The 22,583-nt window shown below is 47.1% G+C and overlaps 1 protein-coding gene across 1 annotated transcript in view; it reads left to right on the top strand.

Moving 5' to 3' along the window:
- TMEM8B (transmembrane protein 8B) overlaps window positions 1-11,378 on the top strand; it is a 114,410-nt gene extending 103,032 nt beyond the window's left edge. The window contains exons 11-13 of the mRNA XM_030191852.1: window positions 456-602; window positions 7,656-7,772; window positions 11,043-11,378. Of these exons, the coding sequence (XP_030047712.1) occupies window positions 456-602; window positions 7,656-7,772; window positions 11,043-11,378 (600 nt within the window). The remainder of the gene's footprint in view (window positions 1-455; window positions 603-7,655; window positions 7,773-11,042) is intronic.
- Window positions 11,379-22,583: the final 11,205 nt, after the last annotated feature.

Here is a 22,583-nt window from a genome sequence, read left to right as displayed (position 1 = left end):
TTGGCTAAATTCTTTGACCTGTGGGCAGGTGAAAAGGTAATTGAGGGGGAGAAAATCCTTCTAGCAAAATTTTGCTGCCTCTGGGTCCTGCTTCACTTTGAAATGTCCCATCCACATCATATCGTCACAAAGGGATCCAGCACTTTCCTGCTTTTTGAACCTGCTGGGCTGATCTCACTGCCACAGGATTAAACAGGTGGCAGGGACAGCTCAAAGGCAGAATGTGTTGGTGTTTGCCAGTCCTTGGTTGGTCAATGGGATGAAATCACACAACAGTATTGATCTGGAACAGTGCAAACCAGAGGGCAGTTCAGTTTTAGTGAGGGAGTGCTGTACCAGGGTGAAATGAGTCACCAGCATGTTTTTTTCGTTCATAAACTCAGTACTGTAGGATGGCTCCTGGTATGAAAATTCATAGAGTGCAGGGTGATGATCTCTTAATTTTCCTTCTACAGTTCTACCATGCCTGTGACCAGCCGGGTATAGTGGTCTTTTGTATTATGGAGTATGATGTGCTGCAGTTCTGTGACTTCCTGGGCTCCCTCATGTCCGTCTGGGTGACCGTCATTGCTATGGCTAGACTTCAGTCCATCATAAAACAGGTGAGGACATCACCCACTAACATGTCCTGTCCATCACTTATTCTTCTCATGAACATTCTCTCCATGACCAGTCTCCAACCTAAGATGTCTTCTGCATCGCTTACTCTTCTTACTATTACCCTAATCCTAATCTCTATGACCAGGTGCCAACCCATTCCTTAATCTCCTTCTGACCCTAATCTTCATGACCTGACTCCAACCCACTTAAACAGGTGAGAACTACATTCCCTATTACACCTCCTTTCCTTATACCTCTCCTGACCATTTGTATCTATGACCAGCCTCCAATTTCTCATTTTAGCAGATGAGAACGGAATTCTTCCTCCCTTACACCTCGTCTAATCCTGACCTCCAAAATCAGCTTCAAACTCATCGTTACACAGGTGAAGAGACTAGGAAAATTAGAGGAAAGATCGATTCTACAATTTTTTGGAACAAATTTTAAAGTCTTTGTGAGACTTTCAGGCTTATTTTTGAAAGAGAAGGGCGCCCATCTTTCGACACAAATCGGGAGATGGGCATCCTTCTCCCAGGATTGCCCAAATCAGCATAATCGAAAGCCGATTTTGGGCGCCCTCAACTGCTTTCTGTCGCAGGGACGACCAAAGTTCACAGGGGCGTGTTGGAAGCATAGCAAAGGCGGGTCTGGGGCATGCTTAACACATGGGCGTCCTCGACTGATAATGGAAAAAAGAAGGGCGTCCCTGACGAACACTTGGCCGACTTTACTTGGTCCTTTTTTTTTTTTTACGATCAAGCCACAAAAATGTGCCCTAAATGACCAGATGACCACTGGAGGGAATCAGGGATGACCTCCCCCTACTCCCCCAGTGGTCACTAACCCCCTCCCACCCTAAAAACAAAATTGTAAAATATTTTTCCAGCCTCTATGCCAGCCTCAAATGTCATACCCAGCTCCATGACAGCAGTATGTAAGTCCCTGGAGCAGTTTTAGTGGGTACTGCGGTGCACTTCAGGCAGGCAGACCAAGGCCCATCCCCCCTACCTGTTAAACTTGTGGTGGTAAATGTGAGCCCTCCAAAACCCACCAGAAACCCATTGTATCCACACCTAGGTGCCCCCCTTCATCCCTAAGGGCTATGAGATTGGGTTTGGGGGGGTTCGGGGGCTCAGCACCCAAGGTAAGGGAGCTATGCACCTGGGACCTTTTTCTGACATCCACTGCAGTACCCCCTAGGGTGCCCGGTTGGTGTCTTGGCATGTGAGGGGGACCAGTGCACTACGAATGCTGGCTCCTCCCACGACCAAATGGCTTGAATTTGGTCATTTCTGAGATGGGCGTCCTTGGTTTCCATTATCACCGAAAATCGAGGACAACCATCTCTAAGGTCGACCTAAATGTTGAGACTTGGGCATCCCCGACCGTATTATCGAAACGAAAGATGGCCTCCCATCTTGTTTCGATAATACGGGTTTCCCCGCCCCTTCGCAGGGACGTCCTGTGAGGACGCCCTCAGAAAAACTTGGGCGTCCCATTCGATTATGCCCCTCCACGTGAGACTTTGTGGGCTCATTTTCAAAAGAGAAACCCGTCTAAAAAGTGGCATAAAGCAGCATTTGGACTTTTTTCTCATATATGCAGATGACATTACTATATTATTTACAGTTTCTAATGACTGGAGTAACTGATTGAATCTAATTCCTGAAAAAACAGAATTTGTATGGTTGGGTCCATCGAATTCCATAGAATTATCACAACACGGGGCCCTTTTACTAAGCCGTGTGAGCATCTACACGCGCCCAACGCAATGCCAAAATGGAGTTACTGCCCGGCTACTGAGTGGCTCTTGCGGTAATTTCATTTTTGGCATGCATTCGATACGTGCTGAGTGGCATTTAACATGCATAGGTCATTACCGCCCGGTTACCAAGTGAATCTTTACCGCTAGGTCAATGGCTGGCGGTAAGGTCTCAGACCCAAAATGGATGCGCGGCAATTTTGATTTTGCCGCACGTCCATTTTCGGCAAACATTTTAAAAAAGGCCTTTTTTTACAGGTGCGCTGAAAAATGGATCGGTGCACGCACAAAACCCGCGCCTACACTACCGCAAACCATTTTTCAGCACACCTTTGTAAGAGGAATTAGTTTCCGGAGAATGTGGTTAAGGCGGTTAGCTTAGCAGAGTTTAAGAAAGGTTTGGATGGCTTCCTGAAGGAAAAGGCCATAGAATGTTATTAAATGGACGTAGGGAAAAATCCACTATTCCTGGGACAAGCAGCACAAAATGCTTTGCTCCGTGGATCTTGTCGGGTGGTTGTGACCTGGATTGGCCACTGTCAGAGACAGGGTGCTGGGCTAGATGGACCTTTGGTCTGTCCCAGTGTGGCGATGCTTATGTCTTATGACCCCAATATTTTTACTTTTGTGTCCTGTTCAAGAATTTTAGGTGTTGAGGTGGATAGTCTTTTGACTTTCTCTACTCGTTAAATCGATGGTTGCAAAGTCCTTTTACATGTTGAAGAAGTTGAGATCAATTCGAAAGTATTTTGAAACTGAGAAATTTAGATTTGCAGGTGTAGGCGCTGATATTGTCGAGACTTTGATTATTGCAATGTTGTTTATATTGGCCGTTCATTCATTTTGTTAACACGTCTTCAGCTTGTTCAGAATACAGCCACTAGGTTAATATTTTCGGCTACAAGCTTTTGTTCAGCATCTCGGTTGTTGAAAAAACTTCATTGGCTGCATATACAGGCTAGACTATAGTTTAAGCTTTGTGCTCTAGCCTACAAAATCATATATGGAAACGCCCCAGTATAGTCAACTGATCGGGTAATATTTCTTTCAAATACAGTTAATAGCAGAACTACCAATCAAATGATACTCAGTTTTCCTTCAATGAAGCAAGTTAAGCAACGGCGAGTGTTTGACTCTTCGATACATTATCAGATAGTATTGGTCTGGAACTCGTTACCAATACAGATTCGTGTTTTATAGAATTATTTCATTTTTCAAAAAGAAATTAAAACGTACGTTCTCATCACATACCTTTCATAATCTCTATATATAAAAGGCACCACCAACGTTCTAAATGAAGCCTCCAGCCGGAAGTGTGAAGGGGAGAGATATCCGGTTTCCCCATGAGTGTCTGCCCCGCCCTCGCTCTCTCTGTAACACAAACAGTGAAGGAAAACACAGCACAGCACGAAATCGAAATCGCTCTCTCTGTAACAGTGAAGGACTCAGAGGGGGGAGGGGAGAGAGGGCAGAAGCCCTCACTATCTCTGTAACACAAACACAGCACAGCAGGAAACTTAACACTGAAGGACTCGACTCCGAGGGGGGAGGGGACAGACAGCACAGGAGAAGGGAGAGAGGGCAGAGGGCAGGGACACACACACTCCCACATGCACACAGAAGAAAACCTTGCTAGCCCCCGTTTCATTTGCATCAGAAACGGGGCTTTTTTACTAGTGTAATTATAATATTACAATTATTGTATTTTCTGTAACTTTTCTATTTCTTATAAATTCCCGAATTATTTTTTCAGTTATTTTGTTATTGTAATCCGCATTGTTTGTTATTGTGGAATAGAAGAACCGTGTAGCGTAGCATAGCATCCACTGTCCCATCTTCTTTATCTCAATATGGCCACAGTCTAAACCTGCAATTAAACATGTAAGGCTAGTGTTTCACCTTCTCTATCTCCTATTCTTTCCCACTGACCATGAAGAAGCTCCAAGTACCACTGAACAGGTGGAGATACAACCCTGTACCTCACCTTCTCCACCTCTTATTGTCCTAACCCTGATCATATGCCAACCCACAATTGAACAGGTAAGGACATTACTTCACCTTCTTTGTCTCTCATTCTTTCCATGATGACCTACATGGCCAGGCTTCAACCTACTATTAACCAGTAACAACACAAACCATATATCACATCTTCTTTATCCTTACACTTCTCCCAACCCTGAGTATCATCTCCATGTCCAGCCTCCAACACTCACGACATCCAAACTTCCCTTTTCTTATGCATCTGTTGCCATCACGCCTGAAAGTGCACAAGTGAAGATAGATATCATAAGCTCCCCAGAAGAATGAACATGGCCAAGAATGAACATGGCCAAGACCGAACTTCTTGTCTTCCCACCCAAACCCACTTCTCCTCTCCCTCCACTCTCTATCTCAGTTGATAACACCCTCATCATCCCCGTCTCATCTGCCCGCAACCTCGGTGTCATCTTCGACTCCTCCCTCTCTTTCTCTGCGCATATCCAGTAGATAGCCAAGACCTGTCGCTTCTTCCTCTATAGCATTAGCAAAATTCGCCCTTTCCTCTCTGAGCACACCATCCGAACTCTCATCCACTCTCTCATTATGTCTCGCCTTGACTACTGCAACCTACTCCTCACTGGCCTCCCACTTAGCCATCTATCCCCCCTTCAGTCCATTCAGAACTCTGCTGCACGTCTTATCTTCTGCCTCGACCGATATACTCATATCACCCCTCTCCTCAAGTCACTTCACTGGCTTCCGATCAGGTACCGCATACAGTTCAAGCTTCTCCTACTAACCTACAAATGCACTCAATCTGCAGCCCCTCCTTACCTCTCTACCCTCATCTCCCCTTACGTTCCTACCCGTAACCTCCGCTCCCAAGACAAATCCCTCCTTTCAGTACCCTTCTCCACCACTGCCAACTCCAGGCTCCGCCCTTTCTGCCTCGCCTCACCCCATGCTTGGAACAAACTCCCTGAGCCCATATGCCAAGCCCCCTCCCTGCCCATCTTCAAATCCTTGCTCAAAGCCCACCTATTCAATGTCGCTTTCGGCACCTAACCACTACACCTCTATTCAGGAAATTTAGACTGCCCCAACTGACATTTCGTCCTTTAGATTGTAAGCTCCTTTGAGCAGGGACTGTGCTTCTTTGTTAATTTGTACAGCGCTGCGTAACCCTAGTGGCGCTCTAGAAATGTTAAGTAGTAGTAGTAGTAGTAGAAGAATAATGCCTCTGCTCAGGCTGATGTGGAGGTGGTCAAGAAAAGGGATACCAGAATACACCAAAATTCTTAGTGACCTAAATATGAATGCCCTAGAGAAGAGGATATAACATACTTTTGAGGTATGTGAATTTTTCTAAGTAACGCACAAGACCAAACCTTTATCGCTGAACAGAATGTTCTAAAACAAGATGTCGTAGTATTAAGCCCCAAGGGAGGAGACTCAGGCGTAGCACTGGAAAACAGCCCTTCATTGAAAGGGTTGTGGATGCATGAAACAACCTCCCTGTGGAGGCAGAGGAGACAGCAATGGGAATGTAATTCAAGAAAATCTGAGATCAAAACAAAGGATCCCTAGTTGTGAATAAGTGGGAGGAAAAGTAGAAATCAACGGAGGTCTGTGGTGTGGCCTCAGGCATGAAAATAGGCAGATCTGATGGGGCTTATGGTCCAATCAGCCATCCTAGCCTGTGTTTCGGTGAATCACTATATTAAGGTTAGCCCAGTTAGCCCCCTGATTTAGAGATGTAAAGGGGAACCTTTAGACAGCCAGGGACCAGGTGCTTGTAAATGCTCTAGAATTGCAAACTTTCTACTCTAAGGTTATGGGCATAGACTGGGGGGGGGGAGGCGAGGGCCCCCCCAAACAAAACGACTGACGTCACGATGACTTACAACTTTCTCATCCGAAGTCATAGTAAAAGCACCAACAAACAGGCAGGCTCGACTCCGTCCTTCGCTTCCCTGCCCTCTCTGCGTCCCGCCTTCCTCTGATGTCATTTCCTTTCGGGTGGGCGGGACGCTGAGAGGGCAGGGAAGCGAAGGACGGAGTTCAGCCTGCCTGTTTGTTGGTGCTTTTACTGGCGCTAGCTAGTTCGCCGCTGCAAGCCTGTCCCGAAGACGGTACGTGAGTGGAAGTGACTGAGCCTGAGGCCCTGAGCCTATAGTCCTGAGACAGTAAGGATTTTTTCCACTCCCCCGCGCAGCTGTCACCATTCACTCAAAACACAGCAAGCAAACCTGTGAGTTGCTGCTGCCTGCATCCACGTTGTCGTTCTTTATTGGTCCATCTTTACTAAGTCTACTACTTACAAGTGTTAGAGATCTGGCCATCTTGTAAGGCACTGCCTACCCAACAAAAACAGTGTTAGAGATCAAATCAATTCAGATGGCCAGATCTCTAACACTGTTTTGTTGGGTAGGCAGTGCCTTACAAGATGGAGGGAGTGTTGGGCAAGGAGGAAAGAAGGAAGGGAGGGAGAAAGAGCTGGCTTGATATCTCATACATATTCATTATGGTTATTCCCCCCCAAAAACCAGCTCTTTTTCCCTTCCTTCCTCCATATTAGCATATTCATTTGCATATATATACACGCAAATGATATGCTAATATGCTCCGCCCCATCCTTTGCCCCCCCAAATGAAACCGTCAAACTACGCCCATGGGTTATGGATACTGTCCCAATCTTCCAGATGCAGCCTTCAATCTCACACTGCTCCAGGTCGGATTTTTAAAAATGTTTGATTTTGCTTTGTACCATCTCTCCATCCCTGACTGCCTCATGCTTGTGCCCCGTGGACACTTCTTTCTTACTTGCTGGGGCTATTGATTACACTGATTCACCACTGATGTGAAAGACCCTGCCACATTTTATTACCATTATTAGAATAATTCAGATAGCACATACCAGATGTGCCCAGTACTATAGAGATACACTTCAGAAAGTCTGTGGTATCTGGAGTAGTCAAGATAGCACAATATGAGCTAGGGCAGCCAGGGAGGGACTGAGAAGAATGACATTAAGTGGTCATAGGTAGGGATTAAATTAAGAATCCAATGTATGACCCTTCTGCTGTCTTTGAGGCCTTGTCGTGCCATTCTTAAACTTGTTTCTCCAACATGGCTCAGTAGATATTACAGACAGTGAAGGCTATGATTAGTCTGTTCAGGTTTCACAGACAATGTTACAATCTCTAAAACATGGTGAAATGAGTGTGTTGGACTTGACGTAGAAGCTCATAGAGATTGCATGAACCACTTGGGGTGTTGACTCATACGCTTTCCACCTTCCTTCCTTTCCCAGGTTCTGTACCTGCTTGGAGCTATGCTGCTTTCTATGGCTCTCCAGCTGGACCGACATGGGCTCTGGAACCTCCTGGGACCGAGTCTGTTTGCCCTCGGGATAATGGCCATTGCATGGGTAAGGCGCTAGTGCTTGGGACTGACATGAAGGGTGAAAAGGGATGGATGGCTCTACAAGGTGTGGGAGATGGACAAGTGGAGAACAAAAGAGGAAAATTGGAGATTTCCTGACAGGTTAACCCACTTGACTCATCTTCCCATTTTCCACTGCTGTACTGTCTCTCTAATATGTCTTATCTATACTAAACTCTGTAAGCCGCATTGAACCTGCTGATGAGTGGGAAAGTGCGGGGTATAAATGTAACAACTAAATAAACTAAATAAATAAATAGCTGTTTTTTTTAATCACTCTGGAGTGGAGGAGTAGCCTAGTGGTTAGTGCAGTGGACTTTGATCCTGGGGAACTCTGGGTAAGTCACTAAACCCTCCATTGCCCCTGGTACAAAATAAGTACCTGACTATATGTAAACCGTTTTGAATGTAGTTGCAAAAACCTCAGAAAGGCGGTATATCAAGTCCCATTTCCCTTTCCCCCTTTCCCTTATGACATCACAATATCAGAAGTGAGCCAAGTATTGGGCAATCAAGCCATTGTGACATCACTGATGAGGTTGGCTGTTATTGGTGGAATGAGTGGAGGAGTAGCCTAGTGGTTAGTGCAGTGGACTTTGATCCTGGGGAACTGAGTTCAATTCCCACTGCAGCTCCTTGTGACTCTGGGCAAGTCACTTAACCCTCCATTGCCCCTGGTACAAAATAAGTACCTGAATATATGTAAACCGCTTTGAATGGAGTTGCAAAAACCTCAGAAAGGTGGCATGTCAAGTCCCATTTCCCTTTCCCCCTTTCCCTTATGACATCACAATATCAGAAGTGAGCCAAGTATTGGGCAATCAAGCCATTGTGACATCACTGATGAGGTTGGCTGTTATTGGTGGAATGAGTGGAGGCGTAGCCAAGTGGTTAGTGCAGTGGCCTGAAAACCAGGGGAACCGGGTTCAATTCCCACTGCAGCTCCTTGTGACTCTGGGCAAGTCACTTAACCCTCCATTGCCCCAGGTACAAAATAAGTACCTGAATATATGTAAACCACTTTGAATGTAGTTGCAAAAACCTCAGAAAGGTGGTATATCAAGTCCCATTTCCCTTCCCCCCTTTCCCTTATGACATCACAATATCAGAAGTGAGCCAAGTATCAGGCAATCAAGCCATTGTGACATCACTGATGGCGTTGGCTCTTATTGGTGGAATGAGTGGAGGAGTAGCCTAGTGGTTAGTGCAGTGGACTTTGATCCTGGGGAACTGTATTGGGCAATCAAGCCATTGTGACATCACTGATGAGGTTGGCTCTTATTGGTGGAAGGAGTGGAGGAGTAGCCTAGTGGTTAGTGCAGTGAACTTTGATCCTGGGGAACTGATTCCCACTACAGCTCCTTGTGACTCTGGGCAAGTCACTTAACCCTCCATTGCCCCTGGTACAAAATAAGTACCTGAATATATGTAAACCGCTTTGAATGTAGTTGCAAAAACCTCAGAAAGGCAGTATATCAAGTCCCATTTCCCTTCCCCCCTTTCCCTTATGACATCACAATATCAGAAGTGAGCCAAGTATCAGGCAATCAAGCCATTGTGACATCACTGATGGCGTTGGCTCTTATTGGTGGAATGAGTGGAGGAGTAGCCTAGTGGTTAGTGCAGTGAACTTTGATCCTGGGGAACTGATTCCCACTACAGCTCCTTGTGACTCTGGGCAAGTCACTTAACCCTCCATTGCCCCTGGTACAAAATAAGTACCTGAATATATGTAAATCGCTTTGAATGTAGTTGCAAAAAACCTCAGAAAGGCGGTATATCAAGTCCCATTTCCCTTTCCCCTAATCAAACTACATTCTAGAGCTTTTTGAAAAGGAAATCAAAATGGGACCAAGGCATTGATTCTGGGGTAGCAATACCATGTTGGAGACTGGCATGCAGTTCCCATTCCTGGGACTGGCTAAGCATGCTGCAAAATAGGGAGGCTGAACCTGTCATTATAAGACGTTGACACCTAGTTGCTTATGTTGGCTCCAACTGAATTGCCATGGCGGTTCAGTTTTTAAGAGGGAGATGTTCAGTTCAGGGATCTCATACCTTCATTCCCTTTCCTATTCCTTGCTTCCCCCTCCATCCAGCTGGAAGAGAAGGACACTAACTAAAATCCCTCCTCCTATGTGCTAGGAGCTCCCCCCCCCCCCCCCCCCCCCCCCCCCCCCCCCCCCCCCCCCCCCCGGTCAGCTATCTACATAATAATCCTCAGCAAGTCTAGTCAGAGGTGTTCTAGGGTTGTGATGTACAGCTTTCTCTTCACATTTCATTTTCAAAGTTCTTTCCCTTAACCCCCCTCCCCCCCCCCCCCCCCACACCTTTATTCCTTCAGCATTTCTACTGGATTCACTGCCTCCATCTCTACAGCTTCTAATCTTCTCTCATGCCCTCCAGCCTTCTTCTCCTTCACCATGATTCTCCCCCTCTAAGCCCACTTCCTCTTTCATGTCTTCCTTCTCCCTCTCACAACCCATCCTTCCCTCTCTCAGCTAGTCTTCTTCTTCTCTCCCCCTCCTTTGGTGCATTTCTCAAGTCTTCCTCTCCCTCCTCTGTCTCCTCAAGTCTTTTTCTCCCCCCCCCACCCTTCAGCTGTTCTGTCCTCAACTTTGTTTCCCCTCTTTGCTCCTCTCCCAGTCCAAGACCCTGTGTAGGCTTCTTATCTAGCCCCTTCCCTCCTCTCCTCACAGCTTACGTGCACTTTGCTAGCTTCTCCCCTCCTCTCACAGCTGTACTCCAGACCCACTGGCAATCACCTACTGTGCTTATTTATTTATTTTATTTTTGTTACATTTGTACCCCGTGCTTTCCCACTCATGGCAGGCTCAATGCGGTAGGCAATGGAGGGTTAAGTGACTTGCCCAGAGTCACAAGGAGCTGCCTGTGCCTGAAGTGGAAATCGAACTCAGTTCCTCAGTTCCCCTGGACCAAAGTCCACCACCCTAACCACTAGGCCACTCCTCCACTCCACTCTTACAGTCTCTATCACCTTCTTTCAAATCCTTCCCCCCCCCCCCCCCACACACTCCTTGCAGCCAGTAGCCTCTCATCAATGACACAGGCTCTAGTGAAAGCCATTGTGGTCTGTGCTCATAATCTGGGCATTTACTGGTGGGAAGGGGTTCACTGGCTCAGATGACATTACTTGAAATCCAAACACTTGTTCCTGTAGCATCCTAGGTAGATTGCACGGTTTGCTAGAGCCAACCCAGCATCGCTGACCATTCTCGTGTCTTTGCCTTTGCAGACTGTTAGGACCATCCGTCGCCGGCACTGTTATCCCCCAACGTGGAAGCGCTGGCTCTTCTACCTCTGCCCTGGCACGCTCATCGCCAGCTCTGCCGTGGCACTCTATGCCTTCGTGGAGACCGAGGAGAACTACTTCTATATCCACAGCATCTGGCATATGTTGATCGCGGGCAGCGTGGGCTTCCTCTTGCCACCCCGTGCCAAGACCGATAGCAAGGTCACCTCCCTGCCAAGCCGCAAGGGCTGTGGCTACCAACTGTGTGTCAATGACCAGGAGGAGCTCGGGCTGGTGGACTCGGGATCTGTGTCTATAAACAGCATCTGCACCAGCTGATGGCTCTGACAGACCACGAGCACCTGTTTGCACCTTCTACACTGGGGCAGGCGGCCCAGCTGAGTTCACCAGGAGCTACTGCCAAGGACACTAGGACACCTTCATGGAGGTGTCTCTCTGCATGGAACCAGCCCGGAGGGGAGGGAAGGGTGGCAAGGCACAAGATGGGAAAATTACCTCTGTCTTCTGCAACACTCACCATCTGTCATTTTTGTTTCTGTGGGTTTTTGAAGGGGAGGAAGATGAGAATAGAGGTGAGGACAAGTAAGCAGCTGAACTTGAAGCCACAACTGCACCTGCGAGGCTGCCAGACCTCTACCGCAGCTGCATTTATAAGTATGGCTAGATTCTGAGCACCACCAGATTTGTGCGTAGCAGGACTGGAGATGAAGCTTCACTATAGCCATATATTGGAAGTCATCCCTACTCCATTTTCTTATGCTTTCATGGACTCATTTTTATATGTAATGGTCACCAGGCTTTCTGTGTGCCTGGGGAAGGGGGTCTCCCCACTAGACCTCCAGTGTTTCTACAATGTCTTCATGTCAGGTCTGAAACTTGCCCATATGGTGGGGGCAGGTGGGGAGAGGGGAAGGAGGTCTTTATGCCAGACTTTTCATATTCTCTGAGGTTCTCCATACCAGGCCTCTTGTGTTTCCACTGAGTCTTTCTACCAAGCTTCTACCATTCTTGGAAGGTCTCCATTTCAGATTTTAGGAGAAATGTTTCAACATAGCCTAGGATGGAGTGTTTCCAAATTTGCTGTTTCATGCTCCTAAGGGGCCTTCACACCAGGTCTCTGGTATGTTCCTTGTGGGTGTTTCCACATTAGGCCTGCTGTGTTCCTGAGAGAATGTCTTCACACCAGGCCTGCCACATTCCTGAGAGAGGGTCTGCACACCAGCTTGTGTTATAGGGGTGAAGAGGTGGTCTGTATACCAGAGCTGCCACATTTTGGTGGGGAAGGGGGTCTCCCCACTAGACCTCCAGTGTTTCTACAATGTCTTCATGTCAGGTCTGAAACTTGCCCATATGGTGGGGGCAGGTGGGGAGAGGGGAAGGAGGTCTTTATGCCAGACTTTTCATATTCTCTGAGGTTCTCCATACCAGGCCTCTTGTGTTTCCACTGAGTCTTTCTACCAAGCTTCTACCATTCTTGGAAGGTCTCCATTTCAGATTTTAGGAGAAATGTTTCAACATAGCCTAGGATGGAGGGTTTCCAAATTTGCTGTTTCATGCTCCTAAGGGGCCTTCACACCAGGTCTCTGGTATGTTCCTTGTGGGTGTTTCCACATTAGGCCTGCTGTGTTCCTGAGAGAATGTCTTCACACCAGGCCTGCCACATTCCTGAGAGAGGGTCTGCACACCAGCTTGTGTTATAGGGGTGAAGAGGTGGTCTGTATACCAGAGCTGCCACATTTTGGTGGGGAAGGGGGTCTCCCCACTAGACCTCCAGTGTTTCTACAATGTCTTCATGTCAGGTCTGAAACTTGCCCATATGGTGGGGGCAGGTGGGGAGAGGGGAAGGAGGTCTTTATGCCAGACTTTTCATATTCTCTGAGGTTCTCCATACCAGGCCTCTTGTGTTTCCACTGAGTCTTTCTACCAAGCTTCTACCATTCTTGGAAGGTCTCCATTTCAGATTTTAGGAGAAAAGTTTCAACATAGCCTAGGATGGAGTGTTTCCAAATTTGCTGTTTCATGCTCCTAAGGGGCCTTCACACCAGGTCTCTGGTATGTTCCTTGTGGGTGTTTCCACATTAGGCCTGCCACATTCCTGAGAGAGGGTCTGCACACCAGCTTGTGTTATAGGGGTGAAGAGGTGGTCTGTATACCAGAGCTGCCACATTTTGGTGGGGAAGAGGGTGTCTCCACACCATGTCCAACATTCCCTCTAAGGTGTCCACCTACATTCCTTCCATAGGGGGTGATGCAGCAAGATTACTGTTTAATGATGAGGATCAGAGTCCCCAGGAATTCTGCAGAACTTTTCTGTCCCCCGTGAATCAAATTGCAATATTGATTCACCCTCCCCGATGGTAGGAATGTGGTGGAGGACTCCCATGTACCTTAGAAGAAACACTGTCAATGTCTTCCATGTGGCCAAAGGAGTCTCCACATTAGCCTCCTGTATTATTGCAAGGGGAGGGGGAGGGGAGGGATTCCAAACCCAGTGCTACCACATTCCTTTGGGGGGGGGAGGGGTTGACACTTGCTCACTTTCTCTTCACAAGTGTTCTTCTCTTTTATTTGTGAAAGTGTCAAAATGAATGTTCAATATGCTGACAACCTTTGTTTTGTTTTAATCACTGGGAGGAAGGGCGTGATGTGAAGAACAGGACAATGAGGACAGGTTGGGGTGAAGAGGAGAAAGGAAAATATGAGAACGTTCTGTTGTGCCCAGTACCATCTTGGTCAGGAGCTGTTGGTCTCTGCAGGTTCCTGACCAAAGCTCCCCTATCTTTCTAACCATCTCGTCTGCTAAACTGAAAGACTATGAGCTATGCCTCCTCCTGCTTGAATCGGCTCCAGAAAGCTAAATTACACTTAATGGAGGTAATTCTCTACAGGTCTCCTAGACTCTGGGTTGATGCGAGTACTGTGCACCAGTGGCGTAGCCACAGGTGGGCTTGGGTGGGCCAGGGCCCATCCACTTAGGGCTCAGGCCCACCCAAAAGTAGCATATGTTTAGCAGTAGGTGGTGGAGATCCCAAGCTCTACCAGTTGAAGCTTTCCCCCTGATGGTAATGAAAACGCTACTCTCCACGATACCGGCACCTGCGAATGTTCAGTTCTCAGCTCATGCCTGCTGCAGACTGCCAAGGTGGAAAGAAGCATTTTCCTGCCAGCTGAGATATCTTTTGGTGGTGGTGGGAGGAGGGGAGAACATTTGGTGCCCACCCACTTCTTGCCTAGGCCCACCCAAAATCTGTTGTCTGGCTACGCCCCTGCTGTTCACTTACATGCTTAACTTTAGGTGCAAGTACTTACGCTTCTCAGTGGATGGTGCAAAGGCCCGTGGCCTAGCTGCTGTTGTGTAATTGGCTCTATTCTATAATCTGACCATGCCCCTCCCAGGTCAGTGCCTCCCTTGCGGCTGCACGCTATGGATTTTGCGCACACAATTTGTAGAATCCTGATTAGAGGAGGCCAAAATTTGCAGCTCAGTTTCAGTCGGAACCAAAGTTGAAACTGAAAAGTCATGCCTCTCCCCCCCCCCCCCCCCCCCATGGAAGATGCTACCTCCCCAAAGGACAATGGGATCCTTTGGATGCCACCAGCACCCCGAAGCCCCTACTGAGCATTAGTAGGCCATCCCAGGCCTACCTTAAGAAGCCCTGGTGATGTAGTGGCCTCCTTGAGGGCAAGAAAGAACCCCATTCGTTCCGGCCTGCTGCTGTGCCCATTGCCACCACCCGCTGCCACTTTAAAATGGCTGCTGAAACTGCCACAGGAGGTCCCAGCATAAGCAAGAGCAATCGCAATATGGCTGCTGGAACTTCCCATGGTGGTCTCGGCAGCCATTTGAAAACAGCAGCGGTGCCAACGGGCAGAGCAGCGGGCAGGAAAGAGAGGGGGTTCTTTCCTGCCCTGGAAGCAGCCACTAGACCACTAAGGCTTGTTATGGTAGGCCTGGGGAGGGCCTACTGATGCTTGGGGGGGGGGGGGGAGGGGAAGGCACAGAGTTTCGGTTTCAGCTGAAAATGCCCTCCCGGTATTTGGGGTCAGATTTGATGTTGAATTTGAAACTGAAATTTGGTCAGCCTCTAATTCTGACTAAGGGCAGCTTATGCAGACAACTGCTAATTACTGCCAATTAGCATCAATTATTAAGTTATGCATGTAATGACTGTTCCATAACTTGTGTGTGCAACTTTGCATGCTGAAGCATAAAACTGATTTACGTAAGTTTATAGAATTAGGAGAAATATGGTTTAGTGATTTTTGAGACTTAGCAGACACAGCCATCCACTGGCCCATAGTGATTCACAAAAGCAAATAAATCCACGGCCTAACAATCCCAAGGCAAAAAATAAAAAGCTGAAAATCTATGTTTAACCTCATACGCTCAGGAAGAAGCTTTTGGAAAGAGCCAAGTTTCAGCAGCTGAACAAAACTGAAAACTCCCTCAAATCTCCAAGCTGCTCTGGACATCAGGGCAAACGCAGAATGCCGTGTTTTCTATAAGCGCTTTTCCCGAAGAACATAGTGTCAACTCAATAAGCATGGGGCAGTCCTTTATAAACCAAGAAACAGAAGAGAGGGAATCCAAAGCACAACCAAACTGAACAGGTCAGCAAAAAAAGTACACGCGCCATATAAACCAACATTCTTACTAGTTACATTTGTACCCCGCGCTTTCCCACTCGTGGTAGGCTCAATGCGGCTTACATGGGGCAATGGAGAGGGTTAAGTGACTTGCCCAGAGTCACAAGGAGCTGCCTGTGCCTGAAGTGGGAATCAAACTCAGTTCCTCAGGACCAAAGTCCACCACCCTAACCACTAGGCCACTCCTCCACTGTTGCTACTATTTGAGATTCTACATGGAATGTTGCTATTCCACTAGAAGTCGGCCCTTGCAGATCACCAATGTGGCCGCGCAGGCTTCTGCTTCTGTGAGTCTGACGTCCTGCAGGACGTCAGACTCACAGAAACAGAAGCCTGCGCAGCCTTCTACATGGAATGTTGCTAGTGGAATAGCAACATTCCATGTAGAATCTCCAATAGTAGCAACATTCCATGTAGAATCTCCAATAGTATCTATTTTATTTTTGTTACATTTGTACCCTGCGCTTTCCCACTCATGGCAGGCTCAATGCGGCTTACATGGGCAATGGAGGGTTAAGTGACTTGCCCAGAGTCACAAGGAGCTGCTTGTGCCTGAAGTTGTAATTGAACTCAGTTCCTCAGGACCAAGGTCCACCACCCTAACCACTAGGCTACTCCTCCACTTTCAATGTAAGAGTCGGAGTCATGATATTTACTACACCTGAAAAAGGAATCAAATACATTACTTTGCATAATTATTCTCCCACCAGAAGCCCTATCTAATCCCATTGGCCCAACCAACCAAAATCCAGTACAATGGGCCGAATTTTCATCTGGGCAACCACAAAACTCTGGCCACAACACTTAATACATAGTACGTAGTAACACACAAAGACACACAAACAAAAAGGAGGGTTAGGGGCTCTTCAACTTGGAGAGGAGACAACTGAGGAGGATTATAATAGTACTTTTTGAAAGAGTTAACAATCGATTCACGTTTACCCATTCTAATCCACCCAAGATTTTGTATACCTCTGTCAGGCTGCCCAGTGGAGATGTGAGCCCTTGTGCCCGATGGAGGAGGATTCCTCACCGGGCTGTCGGCCAACCCCGCGTTCCCCCTGTGCCCCCCTCCGTTCCCCAGGGGTTGAGCCCCCAGTTGCGGGAAGCAGACAGCAGAGAGAACTGAGTGCAGAACAAAGTCCACGAGGCATAGCCAGGCAATGGGCACAAGCAGGACCAGGAGCAAACAGTGGTCCATGCCAGGCAGCAAGCAGTAGCAGATCCAGGAACAGGCAAAGATCAATACCAGGCAGCAAACCGTAGCAAATCCAGAATCAGGCAGAGGTCAGTACCAGGCAGCAAACAGTAGCAAATCCAGAATCAGGCAGAGGTCAGTACCAGGCAGCAACTAGTAGTAAAACCAGAAGCACTGCAACCAGAGCCGTAGCGAGGGGAGCTGACACCCGGGGCGGGTCGCCACTGTGCACCCCCCCCCCCCCGGGTGCAGCACGGCGCACCCTCCCGCTGGAGCGCACCCCCCCGGAGTGCATACCCCCCCCGGAGCGCATACCTCCCCCCCCGAGCGCATACCTACGGCGAGGGACGGGCGGGAGGGCCGATCCGCCCCAACTGCACGTTGCTGGGGTGTGTCGGCTCTGCGCTGGTTTACTGCTCTCTCTGTCCCGGAACATGAAGTAACCTGTTCCGGAGCAGAGAGGGCAGTGCACCAGCGCGGAGCCGACACCCCCCCAGCGGCGTGCACCTGGGGCGGACCGCCCCCCCTTCCTACGCCACTGACTGCAACTACCCAGGAAACTGAATAGAAGCCGAAGCGTGGAAGGACTGGAGGCAGGAATTAAACCCAAACATGTACAGCTGTCTTCAAGATGGCTGCCCCCACCGGAGATGCCCTCAACCCCAAATATGGGCTTCCTTCCTGAGGCTGCCCAGCTCCAAGATGGCCACCCCATCCTAAGGCACCCACCTCTGAGATGGCCGCCCTATCCTGGAGATGCCCAAATCCAAGATGGCCGCCATATCCTCAGATACCCATACCTTGCGTAAACAGGGAGCATGACAAGTACAAAGACTATGGGACATGCTTAATACTTTTAAAACGAAGTGGAGAAAACAGCTGTTCATTCAATGAATAGTTACGCTCTGGAACTCATTGTTGGAAGATGTGGTAACAGCACTTAGTGTATCTGGGTTTGAAAAAGGTTTGGGCAAGTTCTTAGACTTAAAAGTCCATAATCTGCTATTGAGGTAGACATGGGGGAAGTCACTACTTATTCTTGGGATCGCTACCATGGAATCTTGCTACTATTTGGGATTTTGCCAGCTACTTGTGTCCTGGATTGAAACAGGGTACTGGGCTAGATGGACCATTGGTCTGACCCAGAAAGGCTGTTCTTACTCTTGAAAATACATTAGATTGTAGAAGCTGTACCTATGTACTCTCCGAACAGTTTGCAATTTGTACTACCTATGAACTTGGCATAACTTTTATGTATAGCGCTGCAAACATCTCACAGTGCTCTAGAAATGATAAGTAGTAATAGTACAACTTCAAAATACTCAGGGCCTGATGATATTCATAAAGGTTTTACTGGACAAGAGAGGTCGGGGCTGGAGTGGAGTGGAGCTGGGATTTAACCAGTTAGCAGCAATATTCAGTCCGGTAACTGGGTAAGTAAATGATAAATATAGGACACTCTTTCTGCTGTCCTAACTTTACCTGCTTGACTAACTGGATACCAGTCTGAATACTGGCTGGTGCCCAGGTAGCTGTGATATTCAATGGCAGTGCCCAGACATGGTTCAGCATTGAATACCCGGGTTTTATTCAGCCCACAGCTGTCAACAGCTTAAAAACTGCTACCTCAGTTTTCGTCGATAATCCGTCCGAAAACAATCGGCGAAATCCGAAACCGACGAAAACCGAGGCAATTATTTCCATATGAATCAACACTGGAAAGGAATAGAATTGTTTGGCTAGACGCACGGGGTGATGCTCACACAACGAGAAACAACGCCACACTGAGCAGGAGAACACATGGGTCGCCCTTTCTTTTCGCAAAATTAGCAGCGAGGTCACGTGGGCACGCCAACGAAATCCGAGACAAATTTTTCGCGGAAAAAATCGACGAAAACCGAAACCGACGATAACCGAAGTCAACGAAAACCAAGGTATTACTGTAGTAGACTCATATCTGGAAAAACTAAATATGAAAGCGCAAAACCCTTAAGAGAGAAACTTCACTGGCTCCCACTTAAGGAACGCATTGCATTCAAGATCTGCACGATTGTACACGAAATCATTCACGCAGACGCCCCAACCTACATGCTAAACCTCGTGGACCTACCTCCCAGAAACGCCAAAAAATCATCTCGCAAATTTCTCAACCTGCACTTCCCCAGCTGTAAAGGACTAAAATACAAGCTGATGCACGCCACCACCTTCTCTTACACGAGCACGCAGTTATGGAATGCATTACCCAGAGACCTGAAAACAATCGACGAAACAACTATCTTTCGCAAATCTCTGAAGACATATTTCTTCAACAAGGCCTACAATGAAAACCTATAGCCTCACTAATCCACTTCACCAACCCATTCAGTTATGAAAGCCCACCTTCTATAATTACCCTAATAAATCCCTTCCTTCTTCTTTCTCCCCTGAATTAAGCTCTGCACAATACTAACTGTACCCGATATATTGGAATAACTATGCTAATAAAACTATGTAAGCCACATTGAGCCTGCAAATAGGTGGGAAAATGTGGGATACAAATGCAATAAATAATAATAATAGAGACTCAAAAATTGGAAATTTTCTCCAGTCTATAGTGCTGGACAACATCGAACTCTCAGATTGTTTATTAGTCCTTCCCCATATCAATCATCAGTCCCCAGTCTGTTCAAATGCATTTTTCAAACGCAATGAAAATAATCTCATGGCTATTTATTATTTTTATTTATTTATTTATTGCATTTGTACCCCACATTTTCCCACCTATTTACAGGCTCAATGTGGCTTACAATACATCATGGATAGTGGAAATGAGAAGAGGTTAGGCATTTGGAGTAACAGCAGGGTTTGTGTTGGATGGTAATGGAAAGCATAAAAGTAAGAGACAGGAGGCCTTGATTTACATTCATGGTATAATTGTGAGTTTCACATGACTTGGTCTTTGTGATAGGTCTTGTCGAAGAGATGGGTCTTTAGTAGCTTCAGGAAGTTGGTTAGTTCATGGACCGCTTTCAGGTTACGTGGTAATGCGTTCCAGAGCTGTGCGCTCATGTAAGAGAAGGTTGAAGCGTGCATTAGTTTGTACTTTAGACCTTTGCAGTTGGGGAAATGAAGATTGAGGAATGTGCGAGAAGATTTTTTTGCATTCCTGGATGGTAGGTCTATCAAGTCTGACATGTATGCTGGGGCATCGCCATGGATGATTTTGTGTACCAGGGTATATACTTTGAACGTGATGCGCTCTTTGAGTGGGAGCCAGTGTAACTTCTCTCGTAGGGGTTTAGCACTCTCATATTTTGGTTTGCCAAATATGAGTCTGGCTGTCGTGTTCTGGGCTGTTTGGAGTTTTTTGAGTATTTGCTCCTTGCAGCCAGCGTAGAGTGAGTTGCAGTAGTCTAGATGACTGAGGACTAGAGATTGAACCAGATTACGGAAGACGGTCCTCGGGAAGAATGGTCTTACTCTTTTTAATTTCCACATTGACTGGAACATCTTTTTGGTTGTGTTCAATCCGCCACCTAGCTCTGATGATGAAGATGAGGAACAACATGTAGGCGAGTTGGAACTTTATAAAGCAGAGCCCACGTCAACTGAAGAAGTTCACGTTTTAGACTGGTGGAGATAGAAGATGCTGCATCGAGAACCCAGCTCTCTCAAAATTGGCACGACCTTATCTTTGTACTCCAGCAACCACAGTTCCATGTGAACGTTTATTCTCCAAAGCAGGATTTATTATTCACAAACATAAGTACATAAGCATCGCCATGCTGGGACAGACCAAGGGTCCATCGAGCCCAGCACCCTGTCACCGATAGCGGCCAAAAGAACAAGCAATTTGTCCCGCCCATCCTAGAAATACTGTATTATTCTTTCATCCATTCAATAACATTCTGTGGCTTTTTCCTCCAGGAAGTCATCCAACCGTTTTTTGAAGTCCGCTAAGTTAACCGCCTTAACCACCTTTTCCGGTAGCGAATTCCAGAGTTTAACTACGCGTTGAGTGAAGAAAAATTTCCTCCAATTCGTTTTAAATTTACCACACTGCAGCTTCATCGCATGCCCCCTTGTCCTAGTATTTTTGGAAAGCATAAACAGACGCTCCACATCGACCCATTCCATTCCACTCATTATCTTATAGACCTCTATCAGATCTCCCCTCAGACGCCTTTTCTCCAAGCTGAAGAGTCCCAGCCTTTTCAGCCTATCCTGATAGGGAAGTCATCCCATCTCCTGTATCATCTTTGATGGCCTTCGCTACACCTTTTCCAATTCCACTATGTCTTTTTTGAGGTGCGGCGACCAGAATTGAACACAATACTCGAGGTATGGTCGCACCATGGAGCAATACAACAGCAGTATAATATCCTTATTTTTGTTTTCAATCCCTTTCCTAACGATACCCAACATTCTATTTGCTTTCCTAGCCGCAGCAGCACATAGAGCAGAAGTTTTCAACGTATCATCAACGATGACACCTAGATCCCTTTCTCGGTCCGTGACTCCCAACGCTGAACCTTGCATGACGTAGTTATAGTTTGGGTTTCTCTTTCCCACATGCATCACTTTGCACTTGTTCACATTAAACGTCATCTGCCATTTAGACGCCCAGTCTCCCAGTCTCGTAAGGTCCTCTTGTAGTTTTTCACAATCTTCCCACAATTTGACTACTTTGAATAACTTTGTGTCATTGGCAAATTTGATTACCTCACTAGTTACCCCCATCTCTGCTCCCCGAAAGTGCCAATCAACTGCTTTGTCTAAATAACTGGCTTAATGGCTAACTCATTTGTGTAGTCTATGGCAGTAATTCTATAGCTTGGTGCCTCAAATTAGGTGCCCCACTCTGGCAGCCCCTTCTCCTCTGCGTGCTCCTTCTCCATGCTCCTCATGGCCCTCAGCCTTGACCACCGCAGTGAAAGCATGCTTTGTCTCACCTGACCCCAAACCTTTCTCTGTAACAGGAAGTTCTACAGCTTGGTGGAGGAGTAAACTAGTGGTTACAGTACCAGGCTGATAAGTAGCAACGCCTGTTTCAAATCTTGCTGCTGGACCCTGTGATCTTGGGCAAGTCACTTAACCTTCAATTGCCACAAGTACAAAATTAGATTCTGAATGTGTAAAGTGTAATGTGTGTGGTACGCTGGTACTGTACATATGCTGGTGGAAAATAGTCTGCTATTGAGATAGACATGGGGAAGCCACAGCTTGCCCTGAGATTGGTAGTGTGGAATGTTGCCACGATTTGGGCTTCTGCCAGGCACTGGTGACCTGGATTGGCCACTGTTGGAAACAGGATACTGGGCTAGATGGACCATTGGTCTGACCCAGTATGGCTACTCTTATGTTCTTATGTCACCAGCATCAGCTTCTTATCAACAAATCTGATGGTTAGAAGAAGCATACATTAGGCCAGTGGTTCCTAAACCTGGTCCTGGAGGCACCCCATCCAGTCTGGTTTTCAGGACATCTACCATGAATATTCATGAGATGAGATTTGCATGTAGTAGAGGCAGTCCATGCAGATCTCTTTCATGAATATTGATTGGAGTTATCCTGAAAACCTGACTGGCTGGGGTGCCTCCAGGACCAGGTTTGGTGTGATGACTAGGACAATAACGAGCAGATGATTGAACAATACCCAGTACTCCATTCATATCCCATTGATGGCAGAATGAACACAT

The sequence above is a fragment of the Microcaecilia unicolor genome, chromosome 2, assembly GCF_901765095.1.
Source record: "Microcaecilia unicolor chromosome 2, aMicUni1.1, whole genome shotgun sequence".
Classification (NCBI taxonomy): Eukaryota; Metazoa; Chordata; class Amphibia; order Gymnophiona; family Siphonopidae; genus Microcaecilia; species Microcaecilia unicolor.
Note: the sequence above shows the minus strand (reverse complement) of the source record. Positions and strands in the feature narration are given on the sequence as shown.